We start from the raw sequence: 21,728 nt of genomic DNA on the forward strand, positions 1-21,728 counted from the left end.
GAGCAGCTTGGGGAGCTGATGTTGTACTCAGAATACAACTGTGGAAAAGGTGGTCTAATAAGTTCTACAGGAGAGAAATGAATGCTTAAAAAATCTGAATCATTTATGTTGGGAATCTTCCATTTGCAAAAGAACTATTTTTTCATCACAGATGCCAAAGATGCAGCTAATTTTTCACAAAGTCATCCCATTTATCACAGAAGATGCAGATGATTTTCACTTGTCCCATCAAGCAGTTCTGATTGAATCAATGAGCTACTAGTTGGAAGTAATGGTCTCCACTGGTCAACAAGCACTTCAGTATCAAGAAAGATCCTGCAAGCCAGCAACCCATTTTCAATACAGAAAGGCTTAAAAAGCCTTACCTTTCAGGTAGGAGACTCCACAGACAGTATTATGAGACTCAACATACCTGAAGCAGCAAATCTAGATGTGTGGGTCATATCAGCTAGCTTGCCAAAAGGAATGAACTAAATTCCTCCCTCCTTACTGTAAGAAGGCAGTTGGTTCTCATCCAAGTAACAGTTGTTATTTCTGTATCTTTTCTCTTGCATGATGTGAACTTACACTCAGTTATAGCAAAAATTAAGCTGTGAGAGGACAGTTCGCACTGAAGCATGTAACACAGAAATACAACTGCTTGTTTCAACCTGTGACAACTTTGTATTGACTCAAAGTCACTTTATCTGTATAACCCAAGCAATCTACCTGGGAAACTCCAGGAGGAATGAACACAGCATTTAAGTTAGAATGACAATTCAGTAACTGACACGCTTCTCTGTGATTTGCAATGCAACTAATGTCTTGGCACAATGCTGACTTGTCACTGCAAAGAGCTTTCTTCTTACTCAGATGGTGCCCGTCATATTCATGAACGTAATCAAAGAAAGAACTTGGTAAGAGCCATTACATGCAGAACCTGTACAGCTCACATTTTATATATAAACTTGACTGCATTTCTGAGCAACCAATTTCTGTGTTTGTTTTTTTTTTTTTTTTTATTTCTATTTGTTTTATTTTTTTGAGAACAAATTGTTATATTCTAGTCTGATTTTAAGCAAAGAAACAGAAAACCTCTCGATTCCGCCACACACAGTTCCAAGGAAACTGGAAAGACAAGATTTGATGGTAAAATAAACACAGCTGTAGGCAGATACAAAACAACACAGTCATTTTTAGACAAGAAGGATGACAACTTTTCTTGAATGAAATTAGGGCTTCCGCTACCTCTTGTGATGCTTAGAACATTCACATTCAATGTTCCAGTTTCTTGCCCTCTCAGCAGGGCAGATGGCAGTGAGGTACCTAATTTCCATTGGCTTTCAAACAGATTTAAACCTACCTCATTTTTTCCAGATTTCAAGTTACTTCCAACTGTGACAAACCACACACTAAACAGAGAATAACGTCCATTTGCAACTTTGCTGTCAACTTGCAGGTTGTCCTTGCATAAATTGCTCAATATTTGTATTCTTCTGAGAACTCCCATTAAAGTTAAAAAACACTGATATTAATACATTAAATCCTTTTTAAAATGCTTTGAACTTCCACTAGAGGTGCATCATAAATAGATTCCTATCTGAATTAGCAACATTCAGAAGTAACAGGAATAAAACTTGGATTCACGCCATATGATCAATGCCAAATGAAAATCTGCTCTGGTCTTGCAGAGGTCACTCAGCGCTGTACAATTCTCATAAAGTAAATATTTTTGAAAATGGGGAATGCTGAGATTAAGCAATACATTACATTTTTTGATCAAATGCCAGAACCCATAGGTGAATAGGAAACAGACATCAGTAATTACAGTTCGTACTCCAGCTATTTCAAAACCCCTTGCTTCAATGAACAAGTATTAACTGGACAGACACTCCTTCACAAATTAGAGGTTGCAAAGGCTTATTACACACCATATTTATCTTTGAAACTTGTCCAACAGAATTAAACTAAAAAATAATGATACAGATTATGGTTGCAGGCAAAAAACTATTAAAACTAACAACTATATATATGTTTTTATCTGTCAAACTGTCCCTGCAGCCACTCTTTGGTTTAGGAGCTCAGGAATGTGGTATTTAGAAATACTGTTAATTGTATTAGCATGCTGTTGTCCAACTTTAAACTGTATTTTCTCCCAGGATTTGATAAACAATTTCTTTCTTAATTGTTCAGGCCTTATAACACAATAGAATTGCAAGAACATGAGTCTGGACGACCTCCAGATGGAGCAGGAAAAAAAAGTATGACACCCACGTGAGTGAGCAACTTATACTGAAGCATCGAACATTGCTTAGAGAAAATGCGGAGCCATTAAGTTGACATTGGCCAAGCCTACTGTAAAACCAAAAGCAATCCTCACTCTGCACCTGAGCTTACAGTTGAGAAGCCTTGCTGGTGAAGTTGGGCACCTAACACAGCTCTGGTCAGGCCAGGTAGCTCAAGATAACTCAAGATCTCAAGATAAAATGTTCTTTGAACTTGGGTTGCATAATTGCACGAGGACTTTCCCCTTTTCAAAGTTAGTTTTGCCCTTGAGAGATGTCTACAAAAAACTACAAACTACACACACACACACACCATGATGTAGGATTACTCAACATATGAGAATCTCAAGGCTTTAGTTTGGCTAAATATGAAACTGTGGTGGGGAAAGAGTTGGTGCAGAACTTGCTCATGGATTTAGGTTTCCCTGAGGCTTCTGAGAGATGGTCAGAACTTTGGCACAGAGCAGAAGTACTCTACAGAAGCCAGGAATGTAACATCTCAAATCAGATCAGTAATTCAGGAAAACATTTATTAAGGTACAATCATGCATGCATTTATTATGCATTCAGATAATCTCTATACAGATGCATTAGGCTCTTAGATTTTCCCTAATAATCAGGGTGTGGTGTTTTTTTTTGAACACTGTATAATTCCAGGAATTAAGTAACATTCTAAGTCAGTAGTTTAGGTATACCAAAATACTTAAAATTGGTTATTCATCACATATGAATAACCAATAACTATTTCATCACATAAGGAACCCGGAACCCAAAGCAAATATTTTGCATACTTCTCAAATAATTAGGTTGTTAACAACCTTACATAAAACTAATTAGTTATTTTAAGTGAAATTGAAAAATATTACACGAAGGTTTGTACTGCTGTGATGAATAGTGTGTCAACTTCTCAGACAACAGCTGCTATTTGAGGGTTTGGATTCTTTATAACCCATTTTCAAATTAAACAACCACACTGATCCTTATGATTAGATGAAGATCTTTATTTGACCAATGTATATTAACTGTTACTATTAAGAATACTGTCTATGAGCAGATGCATGAACATTCTTAATATACAGTACTTCTGTGTTTAAATAATGGAATACTACTAATGTTTTCAGCACAAAGTTTTAGTATCATTCTGCTTTTCAGTATGTCATAAGTAGAAAGGTCAGCTGTATCTAACACCTATCTGTCAAGTGCTTAAAAAAAATAAACTATGGGCCGAGTGTCTGTTAAGTTTTAGACAAGAATGTTTTGTACATATCTATCTTCTTTGGGACTGAGGAAAAATAGACAATGAGGAAAAATCTGGACAAACATTCATGGTGTTATCTAGTTTGGTTACAACAATAAGCAGACAACTACCTTTGCAAACATTTTACTAAGAGGTATCACTTGCTTCCTTCCATACCAGTTTCTAAAGCTAATGTATTTTGTAAACCATAGTGTGAGATTTATGATGTTCTATTGCAGAAACCTGTTTAGCCCCTGATTTACAGTTCTGGCAATTGTATTCAACTCCGTCATCATAACTAATTACAGCTAACTGCAGATTACCATATTGCAAACTCTCATCTTTGTGAAAGAAATATGATGTTCTACTAAAAAAAAAAAAATAAAAAAAAATCAAACATCCCGAGGGCTAATGAACAAAAATGCACTATTCCGTGTTAGACTGCAAATCTAACCTCTTCGAATTCATGCCGTAAAACTTCAAATTACTATTTGTTGGCAAGTTGTTTTAGCCTCAAGTACTTACACAGTAAATCACCATTACGCTAATACCATACCTTTGGCCTGAAACATATTAATCTTGGTTAACAATAACTGACATTTACATTACCAATTCAATTCAGGCATTGTGGTGACTAAACATATATGCAAGAGCTTCAGGGAGAAGAGTTATTAGTTCTGAATGTATCCTTACTTTTCACTGAGAACAATTTTGTGGAAACATCATCATCAATTCTTGCTATAATTCTTAAAAGCATTCAAATCTTAATTTATCTGTAAAATATCTGACTTGGAGTAAAACCCATATTTGTCTCTTGGGTGCAGCTAACTGTAAAATATAACAGATCTTAGGTATTTTTGAAGATACGTTTCTATACTTGATCTACTCAAACTGGGACTTTAAGAACTTGAGTTCTTGCAAAGGAAAGGATAATGGGAATTTGAAGCATTCTGAAAAAACATGGCACCAGGACATAATGAATAGTACCAGATCCTCCCAGTAGAGGGAGGGTGGGCTTTTTCAACCAACTTCTGTTTGCATTTACAGAGTTGATAAATACATAAATAAGGACAGCTTTAAACAGGTAAGGTATTCTTTTCTTTATTCAGCCCCATAACACCACCCTAAACTCTCGAGTAATCACAGAAAAGAAAGTACTTCATTATGTCTGTATAACATAGGGAAAAACATAGAAAACCTTATACCTCTCCTTATACCCATGGAACAGGTATATGGCAACTGCAATGAAGCACAGAGAATGAATGAATGAAGTATTTTATTGCATCTTTAGAGAGCTCCCTTCCAGACTCCAAACACATTCTACAATACAGTACCTACAATACCTTAGATTTTTATATTTTGGAGAAAAATGCTGTTAACATAGCACTTATGTTTAGATAGCATTTTTGCTACATTATAAGAGTGACATAACAAGATACTGTAATTTAACAGCACTGAAACACAAGGAATTTGATGTGTTAGGATTTATGTGGTTTTTAATTTATTTTTAAATTTTGTGTTTATATTTGAGAAGGTCACCCACAAAGATTCTTCAAGTAAAACCAGGTATTTAACTCCTGATGAAAATACAATGGATTACATGTATCCCATGTTGCTTTTTGTTTCCCATCTTTTCTTAGCTTCAAATCTGAAACAGAGGAGAAAAAAATCGTGAGGAATAGTGAACATAAACACTTCAGGTATTCAACCATTTCTTAGCTATAATTACAATCAAAACCTATTTTTTAAACCATAATAAAGACAATGTAATTTAACCATACGACCAATACATTAATCCTGGTAAAGCATCCTTAGTCTTATACACTGCTCAAAAGAAAAAAAAAGACAAGGTTAAACTAAACAAATAAGATTAACACAAGCCTATTTCAACTAAGGAAACATTCAACTGAGATTGTATTGCATACACTTAGTGCCAACGAAACCACAAATGTTTAATTCCATACTCAAATGACTTACCCCCAAGCAAGCTTCTTTTTCTTCCGAGCTTCTTGGGCAGCCTCTGCTTCTTGTTTGGCTTTTACAAAGTTGCGGCAAGCAGCAGCTTTGGCAATTTTCACACCAAGCTAAGACATAAAAAGGAACAAAGGAAAACTGAATAGAAGCAAATGGCTCATATGAAATGTAAGCCTCACAAATTACTTGGTCTGGTATTGTTTCCCAAAAGTCAATAAATATTAAAATATCTTTCCAATATTAAGCTGATGCTGTACTGTAAGATTAGATGGACAAAAATGTCTCTTGAGAAATACACAAAGGAGTGGGATCCTGTGTCAAGCCATCCTTTTCACTCAATTCCTTAATTTTGAAGAATAAAAGCAAAGGGCACTAACTATGCCTTTCCCACTATGGCCTTTTTTATTTTTAAAGTAAATATACACACAAATATACACACACACACCCTCCCTCTCACAGTTATTAAAACCAGTCTGTTTTTAAAACACAGTTAAAACCAGACCTCAATCGTGGTAAAATATCATCTGTTCCTATCAACATGAAAAGTTTCCTGTGTACAACTGTCCTTTCGGGTGAACTGCCACTACCATGCATTTTCCAGTAGTACCAGTAGCTGTGTTTTCATCAACCAGTCTAAGAAGTAAATGAAACTGTGTCCTTAAGAGTCCATCTGGCCTTTAGTCTTCACACTACCAGCTCGTAGATTATTAGTGTGATAATATGCGTGCTTTCCAAATAACGTCCTAATAGGCTGTAGGTGAACACTATTTTACTTCTATAATCTTATTCACACCATGAGAATTAAGCCCATATTAGTGCGTGACAAGAGGGGAAAAAAGAATAGAGCAGATGAAAAAATATGGAAGAAGGGTGGTACAAACTATGACCAGATTATTTTCCTTTATCGGCATTCATAACTTGTTCGCTGTAGTTACATTTTGTAATTGCCATCATGATTTGGATGTTATTTGCAGCTAAATTATGAAAGAATTTGAAGTCTGAAGTTACCGCTTTTCTCCAAGACAAACAAGCAATTCATTTACCCAGAACTGCTACAAGCTGTGATGTGAACAAACAGGTTTTCCTTCCCTCCAGTCAACTAACATACACTTGGATGTTCAAGATTTCCCCTGAAAGTCATGGAACCACTAAATAAGAGAAGCATGGGAGACCCATGTAAAAGAACCATTATTCATGGTAATACACTTCAATAATCCGCTGCACCTGTGCAGGCAATTTACTCTGAAAAAAGGTTTACTGAAATAAGACAAGAGACAGCTCAAGAACGTAGATGTATTGACATCTACAATTCTCCCACCTAACACCTACCCTGTAGGTAGGTTGATATCCAGATCACCTTTGTTCACACAAAAAAAGAAATCTCCCTCATCACTACAAACTATTTACCTCAAGGTCCTTTCAGCATTCATGAATCAAAGAATTAAACTTTCTGCAGGAGAGTTTGAGAGCCTGCAGACCTACCAGGCATTAAACATTACTTTGTGCATTGCTTGAGGCTTTAAGCACTGGCAGTAGAAATGGTTAATGGCATAGGGTTTTTTTTTCCCCCAAAAAGGAATTGCGCACAACAACTAATGCTAGCCTTTTTTTTTTTTTTTTTAAATCTAGTTCATGCGTTTGTTTGTTATAGGGTCATAAATATGCACCTATGCAATCATCAAGATGTACAAAATGATATTTCAAAACTTGTGTTAGCTGTAATTTTCTGAGCATTCATAATACTATATAATCTGTAATTCAATGTCAACATCTGAACCACCAAATAGCAAGTGAAAGACTAACAAAGGATAACATTCTTTATTGTCATTTAATTTTTAGGTGCAACTATTTATGTTGTTATACTTTCACTATAAGAATGCTTATGAAAACTCACCTAAAATATTTAGAAAAATGATTACTTGATGAGAAAGGCTCTATATTTTAAACTAATCTGATGGCTGAAGTCCATGAGAATCCGCAGAACCATGCCTTCATTATTTTTGAATTGCATTTTACCTCCTAATACGCTTGCTAAAAATGAACTCTTACTATATGATGAATAATGGTCTGTCCCTCAAAATATATTCTAGGAATCTACCGAACACTATTCACATACAGATATACACTACTGCGATCTATACAAGTGCTGCGAAAAAAAAAAAAAATCCTTTGATCTGTATTTCTTGGAAGCCAGAATGAGTTCTTCCATCTTTGAAAAGTACAGAAAATGGGATAATAAGATCCTCTGTAGTGTATGTGGAAGTAAAAGCAGAAGCATTTTGCAGCAATAATGTTACCATGTCTAGGCTACACAGAGCCAAATTTGCAAGACATGAAAACAAATGTTGCATATAAACACAAATATTTCAGTCAGATTAAATGTCTTCTGCTCCCACCCACACCCAGACATACATCTTCAGTGCCCCTCCCAGAAGAAAACCATAAAAGCTTGGTCAATGGGTTTTACATTAAAAAACATTTCAGGTCATCAGATAACTCCCTAAACTACAATGTTAAAAGAAGTAAAAAAGCATGAATAAAAATATATACAACAATTTCTTGTGTAGTCAAAGTATCAGCATTTTCCATATAGAACATCCAATATTTTGCTGCATTTTAATTAAGGTGTCTAAACATTATCACAAAGAACTGCAAATTGGTCAGAGCACGCAGTAAGGAAAATTAAGCTCTAAAGGCTTTTTATCACCATATTTCAGGAACCAAGGGTGTAAAATGTTCTAATTTGGGATATATTAAAAGCCATAAAAGGTCTTTCAAAAAGATTAATGGTACTTTGCTTGGATTTAAGATAAGGGCTTTAGCTGGTTGGAAAAGCAGGGCCCTGGCTAGACCCTTGAGGCATTCATCTTTACAGCCACTTGGAAGATTTGTAAAAGCGTCTGCATAACCTCCAGCAAACGCACTGCGACACTTTTTTTTTTTTTTAAATTCCTTTCAATTTTACAGGTTTAAAGTGTGTAAATCATATTGGGTAGTAAAGCTGATATGATGGTTCATCCTTGTAACACAATATATATATTTTTAAGACAAACTAAATAAAACAACTTAGCTTCTAACAGGGCAAAGACCTTTCCATTTCCAAGTTCACCAATAATCACGTCGAGTATCTTCCTCTACCTGTTTAATGTAGCATAAGTGAGAAATTCTTCATCCATTATTTTTCATAATATTTCTATTCATCTGAAATTGTTACCTTGTAACACATTTCTGAAGCTTTGCTTCTTTCTAAATAAATGCCTTGGAACTGTTCAAAAATACCAATTATCATACTTTAACTTTTTGTGGAATAACAGGTCTCTATGAAAAATATTTATGCCTTTCTCTTTTGTTCTTTAATTAAATGAAAACAGATGTTTTCTGAAGTAAAGCGGAACCATTACTGGAGTACTTAAAGTGTTAAGGTCTTTAATTTTTATATCAGTTTGGTCTACAATTCCTGATTGTCTTTACTCAAGCTCAACATTAATGTCAAGCAAGTTACCTAGGAGACGAAAGAGATCAAAGAGACAAAAAACCCTCAAATGTCTGATTAATCAAGCCTGCAAACAGCTTATTTCTTTTAGCCTGCATGCAAGTATGAAAATGAGATTCTGGGAGCCGTACATTGTGCAGATTTGTTCATTCTTATCAGAACAAAGCCAGCGGCAGCTTATTTCATGGATCATTGGCACTGTCATCAGTGCTACACAGAACGGGTGACAGCTCCTCATTTTGAGGCTTGAACAAAATTAGCAAAAAGTCGGCACAAATTAGCCTCTCATCTTTTTAGTAATATGACATTATTCATTTACTTTTTATCCAATTTTTAATTTTTTCCTTGTCAGCTATCCCTTTCTAGTGTTTCTTGCACAGCATCATAAAACACTTTTAAAACAAGCAGAGAAATGGATGAAGTTGAAATAGCATGGAAAGTTCAGGCAGAAGAGTAAACATTTTTGTCAAGTTGCACCAGCACCTAACTTTCAGAAAACTTCCTTAAAAAAAAAAAATCAAGACATTTAACATCAAGTACTACACTGTAAATATATTTCATTAAAATAACACCCTGTGATACAAATGCTGAATGAGCCAGATAGATTCAAGAACTGCTCAGAAATATTTAGGTATGACATACAAAATGCTAAACCCACAGAAGCTGTAACAAAACATCTGTATTCAAACAGGTCCTGAAATATCCTATGATCATAGGAGAGAAGCCAAACAGCCTTTTAATACAGTGTTACAGTTCCTCATCAAATATGAATCTAGTTATTTCAGGCTTGCCTTTAGCAATGATTTTCTCCTTTTATGTTATGGAATGTTATCCATTGCTGACGTATATAAAATATATAAAGCAAACAAGAATACCGAGTGGATTTTGCAGTGAAAATTGTCCCCTTTCAATGATGTGCTCAACTTCTACTGTAAAATACTTTGTAATACCTTTGTTGTATTTTTATGCTGTGTATTACAACATCAAATTATATTTGGATGACACAGTAATGGGGCAAGGACAGAACACTGTTATACCATTAAGCTCTTCTCTAGATTTAAACATTTAAATGCTAGTAACTTCTTCCATTCATGAGAAAACACAGCATTAAAAAATTAACTATAAGCTGTTAGATGCTTTACACAGCCCCCTTATAAGAAAGGCAGTTTTAAAAAAAGAACTGTAGTACTGTTTTCAGCAATTTCTTTATCTCTGTTCTTCTAAGTAAGAAAGCTTATTAACAAGCTTTGAACTTAAAATCACATTTACAATAATGTGCCATCAACAGTTTTATAAGCTAATTAGAAAAAAAGATTAATTAATGACTGGCTGCTAATAAAATGGCAATCATGAAGAAAGAAACCAAGGGTGCTAAGCTTCAACTACCACCAATTAAGAGCTAATTACAAACAAATTATATATGTGTTTTGCTGTGGGCTTTAATTTACTAAAATGGTTTTAATTAAAAGAGAAAACATGCTGATTAATTGAACTGCAGAAAAAATCTACAGTATAAACTGTGCTTTGTCTGTCTCTTTAATTAGACTTGTAACATCTGAAATCTTTTTTTAAGGTTTGTTAAGGAAAAGATATACATAATTAAGGAAGCAGAAGAATGTAATTCTAGGTGATAACCCTGCCATGTTCCAAAGGTTAAAAGAAAACAACCTCAATGAAGAGAGATATTTGGAAGCACCTCTGCTAAGTGTTAGAAATAAAATCCCTCATAGATAAAAAATAAATTCTCCCCCTCCCACCCCCCCCAAGTCCTTCAACTGGCAAGACTTCCAAGTTAATTGGTGCTTGGTTGTATTCCGTATAAAACTGTATGAATCTCTTCAGGTACCTAAAAGCAGCACGATAGACTGTGAAGGCTGCACAGAATTTAGGAATGAAACTGTGAGACCAAAGCAAGAGCAGCCAACTCATCCAGCCCTACAAGTTGTTTGAAACAGCTCTGTACAACCTCGTGATCATCCATATCCTACCCGGATTTTCAATACGACAGCAGCAGCTTACAGAATCTGTCTTGATGGTTTTGACACACAACCTTGTTCATGCACTTCCCATTCTAAATGATATGGCTGAAGTTACTACAAACCACGGTAATCTAACACTAGAAAATGGTGAAAATTGATCAACACACGTTTTGAAGACAACAGCAAAACCCATTTTGCTGTAACATGAGAATGATGTGCCAGTGAATAGCTAATTAATTTGGTCAATTACGATATAGATCTTTCATTTAAACTTGACTACAATACCATACTTTCCTTGTAAATTGGAGCATTTAAAAAAAATCTTTCACCGAAATGCCAGAAGTCACCAGCTAAGTACATAGAAACAGCACTGTCTAAAAGCCTGTGCTCTTTAGAGATTGACAACTACTTCTGCAATTCAGCATGCCAAATTACAAAATATTTCTTAAGTTCTTTTTGACAGGTAAATCTAACATGGTCAAGATTTTATGGTGTTCAGGTTACAGTGCCCAGGCTAACATGCTCTTAGACAATATGGCACCTACCTACCAGGCAGCAACACAAAAACCACAAGCCAAATGCAAACTCCGAGGTTTAGACAGATTAGTTCTCAGAATATCAAAGCCACAAGAAATCTGCATGGTGCTTCTTGAGACCCTGCACAACAATCTAAGTCAAAAAAAAGCACAAAGAACAACTCCTGCTCTGGAGAAAGAAGCCTGGAAAATATTTTCAGGTTTATAGGTTGGGGATATAGGGCAAATATTTGAGAGTTATTTGGTTGAACAAGGAACAGAACTTTACAAGGTATCACTTCAAAGTGAAGTCAATTTACAGGAAAGTAAAATTACCAAGCATCTCCAGATACTGTCTTTACTCAAAAGGATAAACACCTCATACTACAAAGCCACTGAGCTCTAACTACTCAACTTTAATTCTTAAAAAGTATCTGGACAAATTCTCACAAACATGGTAAGAACAATTCAAGTACAATTGAAGATAATATTCCAAAAAGCTTTTTTGAAAGTATTAGAAAAATCCAAATACTTTTAAGCATCTGGTCTCACCTACATGCACATTCAAGTGCTTGCTACCACTGAATCTCAGTTAGCCTACCCTAGAGTATTCCCAAGAAAGGCATTTTTATTGTAATTCAGCTAAACATACACAAACTTCAATGCCACTACAAATTTCATTCTACTGGGTTCCGAATTTTTGGTCAACTCCTATATTACTATTACCATTTCTCTAGATCTCTCTCAAATTAAACAAGTTGTAATTAAATGCAGTGTTCAAACTAGAGCTTTAGGTATGCCATTCACCATTTAAAAAGAAGAACTTTAAAAGCAGAAAGCCCTGGCTTTTTACAATATAAAAAAAAGATAATAGCAACCAGGTTATAATACTGAACCTTAACTATGTGTGTTGTCACACGTACTGTGCTGGATTGCTAGTTATTTACTACTAATAGTGTTATGATATAGGCATTACATGAAGCATTATCACTCTAGCAGTATGTTTAAAAACCCATAGTGGATTATGACTAAGCAGTATGACCCACCTGCATTACGTGGATGCTCAACAAAAATCCATCAAAGGAGCTGATCTTATGTGCTGTACCTGCACCACAGCACAGAAACGCTCAAACTAGACCAGGTTCTGGAAGCAGTCTAGCCAAAGAAGCAGGGAGTTACTGGTGGACCAAGCTATTCCACACAGCGTAAATGCAGGCATACCCATGCTCTTTCAGGAATAATTCCACTCATAAATAATGGATTCAGGAATTTCAAGACCACTGTAACTCCTCAGCAAAGCAGAATGCCTCAGAAGAGGACATACTGTGGGGATGGCCCAAGCTCCTGTAGTTACAGGTATCTGCTAGCCTGATAACATCCAAACTAACGGGGGTCACTTTTGTAGTCCACCAGCTGGGTGGACAACAGGAAACACGGGGTAATACTTTGCAGTGAGGTTAGCCAAGAGATCAGACTATCATCATCATAGAAGTACAATTCTTTTTTAATAGAAGCGAGTTAGCCAAGGCAGCCAAGTTGTAACTTCTAGCCTCCCACAGTTGAAAATCTTGAGCGCTACTAAGTGAAGACACTGTTTTGAAGTCAGCATTTGGGTGTGTTTGACAAAGTACAAGAAAGCAACAAATAACACATAGCCCAAAGCCTCATTTACAGCAGTACAGTAACATCCTTCTTAAGGAACCTGCAATAAGTACCACATGGAAACCAAAACATCCAAAATCTTGAAGCAGCATCATTCAGGTTTTAAGGATATACGTTTCAGTGATTTGCTCACAGCTGCTAGATTATGCATATTGCCTAAATCATCACTGATTTTAAGGGAATCTGATTTAAAAAAAGAACACTTTTTTCCACCATGTCATAATGATAGCATATTGACAGCATCATTTTGGCATTCCTTTGCTTTTCAGGACGTGTTTCTCCTGCCCATTCTCAGTCATCTGTTTATTTTTGGCTTCATTTTTCTAAATACTGAAGCTGCCCTATCAGTTTCACAGGCTTATAAATGTTATACATCAAAAATTAGTTTCACTTATTAAGGCAGGAAACGGCTTTAAGAACTCTGGGATCTGTGCCTCAAAGCAAAAGCTTTATCAGCAGGTTCCAGTCACTGCTTCTTGCAAAAGAAAATGGTGCCGATTAAAAACCCATACACCTGATTTCAAAAAGAACACCTACCCACTGAACATTTTCTCACATGGCTACAAGGGGGGCTGTACCCCCAAACGGAAGGCAGCTATTTCTCACATACATACCCATAACCCTGCAACATTGCTCAAGAAAAATGAAAGCCATACATAAAAAGATGAGGTTGAGATAAAAGAACAATAATTCATCCACTTATTGCTCTAGACTTCAGAAGTGTTGTACTTCAATACAGTCATCGTACAGTTCCATGCCTGACTTGCTCAGAGTTGTGTTGCATTTGGAAGTTAAAACCACAAATAACCCCATGCTCTAAAAATTAACTGAAATCAGTTCTTAGACGTATTTCGTAAAATGACTTTTAAATGTTGTATTTCTCTAAATTGCAAAGAGAGGAGGAAAGTTATGACTGAATCAATACTGCACAATACAAAGATATTTTATCAATTGTTCTTGTGAACAAAACAATGATGTTTTAATCAGCCTCTCCCATAATTGAATCCTTTCCTACAGCTCTTCATTGAATAAGAATTAGCCACTGTTAGAAGGATCTCCTTCAAATAAGAAGTACTTTAAAAGATCCACTAAACAATATAAAATACAGGCTCTTAAGATCACACAGAAAAATAAAATCTTGCAGCAGGCTACACGGCACATCTTTAAACTAGCAGAGAACCCCAGTGAATTCACTGAGTTTCTGCCTTCACAGAACTCCTCATGAGATCAAGTCAGAGTCATTTGAGTTTTCCTTCTTCCAGCATGCTATTTATTCAGATAAACCCACTTAACCAAAACCAAGTCAAGGCTGTGAATACTAATAACGCTTCAAGCATTTTGTTTTCAGAATTACAACATGCTAATATTTGAAAGTCAACAATTTGGAGTTAATGTTCCACAAATAATATTATATTGCTGTAGCACCTGGGATATGCTAGATGTTGTACAATCCCATGGCTACCAAAATCAGATAATAGTTTATCATAAATATTACAAAACCTTAAAACTTCTTACATTAATTTGTTTTTATAGTCAAACAACTTGCACTAGAACCTCAGTATGTTTTATTGATTATGATACTCTACCCACTTTAGAGTAGATGGAATAATGACATTTGTGAAGGAGAACAGCAAGAGTGTTTAATGCTGTACACAAAAGGTAATATAACAGTATCACAATGAGAAGGTGGCTCATTGTAAAGAGAACATTAAAGGGAACATTAGGCTATGTTTCTATCCCTGTCAGGAGCTGTTATTATTTGTGCAGTGAGGTTCTGTGATCACAAGTGAAAAAGGCTGAGTCTTGTAATTAAAAACTGCCCTGAGTAGTTAGTGTAGCAGTTTCTAACGAATGTATAAGAAGACACACAGAGGAAGGTAGTCTTACCTAACTGTATTTATGGAACCCAAAGAACTGCATTTCTCGTTAAAAAAGCTCTCTCTTTTTTAAGGTCATCACAGTATTTTATTATATGGCATTAAAACAAATTTTTACATTGAAGATTAACTGAAACACCAAGTATTTCTATGATAATGAGAAGCATTCAGAATGCCTTTTTAAATGCTTTTCTAATATCTTTGTATTTGGCAGGTATATGCAGTGAGGACAAAATTACTTCTGTGAACATAGAACAGTGTGCAAGGTAGATGAAAAAATGCAAAGCCCTTGTTCAAATTATATAAATCAGGTGACTTAAAAGATATCTCTTCCACTCACCTCAAATAGCATTACATTTAGGATTTTTTTCCTCACTTATCTTCAAAACTATTCTAACTATATTTTTACCCTCATTTTTTTTTCCTTCAAACTTTCTCCCCTATGCACAGATTGCAGTGGGCACAACAGCCTAGACAGATTTCAGTGACGTACTCCTATTGCTGCTACCTACACACCAATAGAACCGTTTCCCTTTGATATCTCCATTCCCAGAGGTTTGTGATTCCTTAACAGGTTAAGTACTCATGCAGCACTACACGCAAGTTTAAAGTATCCATTTTTTTTTGCAGCAAGCAGACAAAAAAACTATCATAAAATTACTCATATACATCAACTAACAAGACAGCCTCTTCAGGAAAATGGCATTTCTCTCACCTGGATTTATTTATATTTACATTTATACTCAAAAATTTTAACTTTTAAAGAAAAAAATATCCATTCATTCTACGAAAATCACTCTAAAGCTACAGAAAGACGTTTAGCATTTATTTGCTTTCATTCTTCTTCAAAGTTCTTCCTACCATCAACTCCTGAAGACATAGGAATTAAAAAAAAAAAAAGTGGTGACCATCATCAGCTTAGTTCAATCTGTCCTTATTTGGATAGATCGCACACTAAACTTCCTCAATCTTATCTTTTGCCAGGCTTACCAAGCTTTTGGAGGCAATGCAGAGAATAACCTGATGCATGGGGAACTGACAGGAAGGGAATGTCATACTCATATTTTTTTGTGCAGAGAAATCAAAAGCTCAATACAGATCACTAGTTAGTGATGACTCTAACTTGCAGAGTCTTTATCAAGGCTTCAAGGTAAGGTTACTTGGAATATTTATGGTTGTATGGTTGTATTTTTAATTGTTATACAATTGTTATACAAGTTGGCAACCTTTACTAAATCAGCAGCAAAATACCTGAATCACTGAAAAAAAATCTGGTTAAGAAAAGATGCCCTAAACAACATTCAAAGCTATTTTAGTTAAAACTTTTTTTTTTTTTAAACACAGATGTACAAAATTGATTTTTTCCTAAAAGCTTTTGGTAATAGTCCACTTACCTCACGAATGGCTAATCTATCACTCAGCTCCTCAGCTTTATCAATGTCACCTTCAGCCACAGATTTCTCTATGCTAAGTTCAAGGCCAGACTAGAAAAAGAGAAGTAAATATCTTTAGGGGAAATAAACAGAAATGATATGTCTAAAAGAGAGAAAGAAAGGATCTTCTTTTAAAAAGTTTAATAAAATTCTTCATTTTAAGACAGTACATAAACCTGTAATTTCTACGCAACACAAATCACTTTGTCTATGTATTGTAATGGACAGCACAATTAAGAATTCACCAAAAGGCTGCCTGAGCACAAATCATTGCATTAGTTCCATCTTATGTGCAGGATAATACTGTGGGTTAAAAAAAATTACACGGACTAGTTTATGCCTGTCACAATAAAATTCATCTGAAGATCTGGCTTATCTCTTCCATCCCTGGAGCTTTCTAAACAAAATGTGAAATATATGTGTCAGGTAACATGAAGAATGGCAATTACCACTGTATCGTTACAGTTCTAAGATCTTATCTTCACCCAAAAACTGAGTTCTGGCATTGTGCCACTCCACAATACTAACACATTCAGAATTCTAGCTATCCCATGGAAAACTGAGGAAATACTCTAAAATTCAACCTTTATGATCAAAACAACTCATGAAATGACTTTTACATATAAAGCAACAATAAAGCATTTAACAGAAACTATAATTGGAAACTTTGGAATTTCACAGAAAATCACTCATTCATCACAATACACAGTTTATAGCCTCACTAGAAGTAAATAGTAATGATGCTAAAGAAAACACTTTGAATGGTTTCAAAACATATACTTTAAAAAAAAAAAATAGAAAGAAACAACTATTGAGAAACTGCAAATACCTGCAATATCCGCAAATACCACTCTTAATTATTCAGGTGGAAGTTAAAGGAGTGTACAACTGAAAGTTGCAGTGATATCTAGTTGTTAGATGCCTTTTCTGAAATTTATGAGACATTGTGCTAGCAATTAAGTCTCTTAACTTACATGGACAGTAGCTGCATGTTAACTCTTTGGGCCTTATTCCAGAACTAGCCTGAATAGTTTAATGACAAGCAAATGCCCACTAAAAGAGCTCAGACAGAGCTCAATGTCAGTGTCAATGCAGACATTTACATTATGCAAGTGAAAAACTACAGAAGAAACCCAAGATATAATGCATTTGTAACTTGTCTGTTATATTGTAGCAATTACTTCAAATATGATTAGCTTTATAGTAATATTTATGAACAGAATGTGTTGTAAATCCAGTGAAATTAGATGACAGATTCAGTTGTCTAATTCCAAGAGCTGCTGGTTTCAACTAAAGGGCTGACTTGACATATTTTGAAGTTAAAGCATGATTTTAAAAAAAGTTACTATAATCAAACAATGCAGATCAAGTCTTTTGCCTCTCATAAAGAACAGAATACAAAACTAAACAGGAAAATAGGCATGAATATTGTCCCTCCCAAAAGAACGCACAGCAACCTTTTGATCAAAGTACAATTTATGTGAAACCTAGAACAAAATTCACAAAATTATTCTTCCTCATAGCAACTTGATCATTTGCTTACTCTCAATTATATTCAGTTTTGCTTTTATCTCAGTTAACACTGAGTTGTTTTTGTTTCTTACCAAGTAGAAGAGGACATTGCTTTTGTAACAATAATTACCTTTTGTGGAGCCCTGCTATCCATAGGTGATTCAAATCTATCATTGATTCCAAAATACTGTGTAAGTTCTTTCCATTGGTCTTCACAGGCCAACTGTTGAACACTAAAATCCCAGAAAATAAACATGAATATAACCAGTTTGCTTCCCACAACTTGTAATGCTCTTTTCAAAACCAAAAGAAATTCTTCTATTTGGCAGACAAGCCCTTTTCACCCACTGACAGTTTTTAATGCAAGTGAAATTACTCCTTTCCCTCTGTAATTGCAATGTCACAATCTTGAAAGCAAGCTTCTACGCAATTATATGCCAAACACTATCGAGAATAACAATAAGTTCTTTGTAAGTTGCATTAAATAACCAATTGTGTTGTTTTTAAATCAAGCAATAAACTCAATTGGGATCAAATTGAGCCTGTGTGACAGAGACACCAAGCAACTTCAGCAGATATTTTCCATGACACTCAGAGCTAGGATTTGGCTATGCATGTGGTCAAGCTTTTCACCAGTTTTGCCTGATATTAAAAACAGACCTCAGATAATCACATTGACCTGGTTATACCTCTTAGTCACTTCGTTAGCGTTCTTTTTCAGTTTTTCTAGGAAAGAAAAAGAAATCCAGCATTACACAGTAATACCCTATGACACCCAGCAAAGTTAACAGATTACTAATAAGTCACATTTCCTTTAGAAGATCAACCCACTAGCATCTATTTCCAATGACCATGTGCATTTAAATCACTCTGCTGTCAGGCTTTCATATGCAGAACCTCCTACAACATTTGTGGGGAGCTCTAATCAGAGTACACAAAATAATGTTAGAGAACTACTGAAATATGCCTAGCCATTTTAAGCCAGCATTGACTGAAATAAGAGTTCTACCTCCTTTTTGAAGAGAAAAACATATTACCTGAACTTTAAGTAGCATTTTACAACCTAGTCTTGGAAGTGAAGCACAGCAGTCAGAGAAATAATGTCCCAGATAACACAAGGCATCTATTCAGGCATTCTACTCTTGGTAAAAATAACAATGCACTTCCAGTGTACTTGGATAGCAACTCCATTTTGAGAGAAATAAGTTCTGGGATTATATAAACACCTTTTCTGCCACGCCTTCTTTTTCGGCCTTTGTTTTCCTGACTTGCTTGCATTTTCATTTCACGGTTTTTCTTCTGAAGCTCCAGAAATTTCTACAAGGGTAAGGAGGTAAGAATCAGCTTTTTATTTTAATTCTCTTTTCCTATTTTTTTTTTTTTTTAAAGTTGCACAATATGCTGAGAAATGCTATCCCAATATTTCATGTGTCCACAGTAGCTTCCTGTATCTATTACACTAAAACTTATGCATTGAGAGCATCCAACTCTGACAGTGTTAAACGGGAATCGCCTCAGGTATTTTATCACCTCTGTTTCCCATGGAACATGATGCTGAATACACTTCTGATGGTTGTGTGCTCTTGAGCTATTCAATGTTTTATTATCACATAAATGGTATTTTAGAATTTGAGAATTCTAAATAGCATATTCCTTGCACATCAGACTAGCTACACAGATGGACGGAGGACAGCAGCTAGTTTTTTTCTAATTTTTATTTTGATTCAAAAGCCTGGAACACAGACTGCTTTGTTTATATTTAATCTTTTCTGTCTTTACATGCAATGGGAATGTGAAGAGAGGATATAAGCAAGTAGGAGTCTTAACACTTGCACCCAGCCCCTACAGAAAGCAGAAGGGTACAGGTCTACTTCACAGATATAAATCATCAACTCAGCAATAAACATGCCTAGCTATAATTCCTTTCTAACACAAAAAATGAAGCTCTGAGCCCATACACTACCATTAACACAAATCCTGCATAATTACATGGCTACAAAAAGACGTCCCTGCTATGCTTTTAATTACCACTGCACTAGGAAACAGAAATTGCATTAAACTCCTAACTAAATTCCTGTCCACCCTACTTGGTAAAAGTAAGGCGAGCACACTTTGATCGTATTTTATTTCTTTCTGTGTGTAACTACCTAAAATACCCAAATTGGAGTTATTTTAATTTAAAAAGCAGCCATTCAACCGGTAGCATAGTTCCAAACATCCAGAGCATGCTCAGATACCCACATTCCACATATCTAAAGAAACTCCAGGAGGGCGCGTTTCAGATGTGTTTTCTCCATCTGGCACAGAGGTCAGAAGCGATTCACTGGTGGCACTGCTTTCAGGTCCATTCTCCTGCTGTTCAGGAAGCTGAACTCCTTCAGTATTTTCACTTGCATCCTCCTTCGAAGGGGAACAACACGATTCATCTCCATCATCCGAAGACAAGTCAACATCACTTTCATTCAGACCTGGAGGCAAGAGCCCGCTCCACATCTTCCAGTTTAAACGGGGCCACTCCAGATCATCGCAAAGACGCGAGGAGCCACACAAGCAGACCTGTTGTGAGATAAATCCACGATCAGCTCACAGAAGAATCAGCAAGAGCAGAACATATCAAACACATTTTAATTTCCCTTGAGAAAAGTAACTATGATCAGGTGCTTTAGAGAAGCTCACCACAAAGCTAACACTCACTATTTGAGAGAGGAGTCACGTAGAGGATTTCAGCACACAAACTAACGCCATTATGACCATAACGCTGTTATTTTGTTATTTTCTCTCCCCCCCCCCCCCCCCCTCCTTAACGCCTATCTCACCGAGGCTTTGTTTACCGCAGCTTCCACAACAACACCCCCAGCCCTCCGGGGCGCACACGCAGCCCTTCTCCACTCCACGCCACCGCCTCCCGGTGGCCGCGGCCCCTCGCCCCGTTTCCCCACCGGCCGGGCCGAGCTGGGCCGGACAGGGCCGGGCCCCCCCCCGCCGCCTCCCCTCACGGCCGCCCCTCAGCCCCCGCAGCCGCCTCCAGCCGTGTTTACCTGGCCGCCATCTTAACACCCTCGCAACACCCCGCCCGCCGATTGGGCCCTGCCCCGCAGCCAATCAACGGGAGCTTTGCTGCCCCCGGCCCGGCCTCGCGGGTCTCCATGGCAACCGTGGGGTGCGCGGGCCCAAGGCCTGGGACGAGGCGAGGGCGCTTCGGTCACAGGGCCCCGGGGCGGTCCCGGTGTCCCCAAACGTGCAGCGTGGGTGCCTCTGTCGGAATTATAGGCGGTGCTTGCACGGAAAGCTGGTTGTTCCAGCAATCCTGGCTGTGACAGAAGTGTGGAATCTGTTCAAACACTAAACCTTGGAATAAAATCATAGAAACACAGAACCATTCGGGTTGGAAAAGCCCTCCAAAATCATCTGGTCCAACCACCCCCCTACCACCAATGTCACCACTAAACCATGTCCCCAAGCACCATGTCCAACCTCCCCTTGAACACCCCCAGGGATGGTGACTCCACCTTCCTGGGCAACCCATCCCAACACCTGGCTGCTCTTTCTGAGGAGAAATGTCTCCCTGTTTCCAACCTGAACCTCCCCTGGCGCAACTTGAGGCCATTCCCTCTGGTCCTATCACAATACCCAAGTAGGGGTACCTAGGCTGGGACACAGTGACTAGGGTCCACAACCTTACTCTTCAAAGATGGAAAAATCCTTCCAAAGTTCCCCCTAATGTCTTGTAGGAAGGTGGTAGAGAGAAATCCTTGAAAAATCCAGTCCTCAGAGCTCGAGTT

At 36.7% G+C, this 21,728-nt stretch overlaps 1 protein-coding gene across 2 annotated transcripts; it reads right to left on the reverse strand.

The window, feature by feature from the left end:
* Window positions 1–4,760: 4,760 nt before the first annotated feature.
* On the reverse strand, window positions 4,761–21,017 carry FAM204A (family with sequence similarity 204 member A). 2 transcript variants are annotated; one of them, XM_084289688.1, is made up of 8 exons: window positions 20,985–21,017; window positions 20,188–20,502; window positions 19,173–19,263; window positions 18,636–18,672; window positions 18,077–18,179; window positions 16,396–16,485; window positions 5,479–5,585; window positions 4,761–5,149 (listed from the first exon to the last, which is right to left on the reverse strand). In XM_084289688.1, the coding sequence occupies exons 2-8, from the start codon at window positions 20,437–20,439 to the stop codon at window positions 5,098–5,100; spliced, it is 732 nt and encodes a 243-aa protein (XP_084145814.1). In that variant the 5' UTR covers window positions 20,440–20,502; window positions 20,985–21,017; the 3' UTR covers window positions 4,761–5,097. The 2 variants fall into 2 exon arrangements, with proteins under 2 accessions (XP_084145814.1, XP_084145815.1); XM_084289689.1 differs by lacking the exon at window positions 20,985–21,017 and adding an exon at window positions 20,763–20,890.
* Window positions 21,018–21,728: the final 711 nt, after the last annotated feature.

This window comes from Netta rufina (assembly GCF_964035555.1).
Source record: "Netta rufina genome assembly, chromosome: 7".
Taxonomy (NCBI): Eukaryota; Metazoa; Chordata; class Aves; order Anseriformes; family Anatidae; genus Netta; species Netta rufina.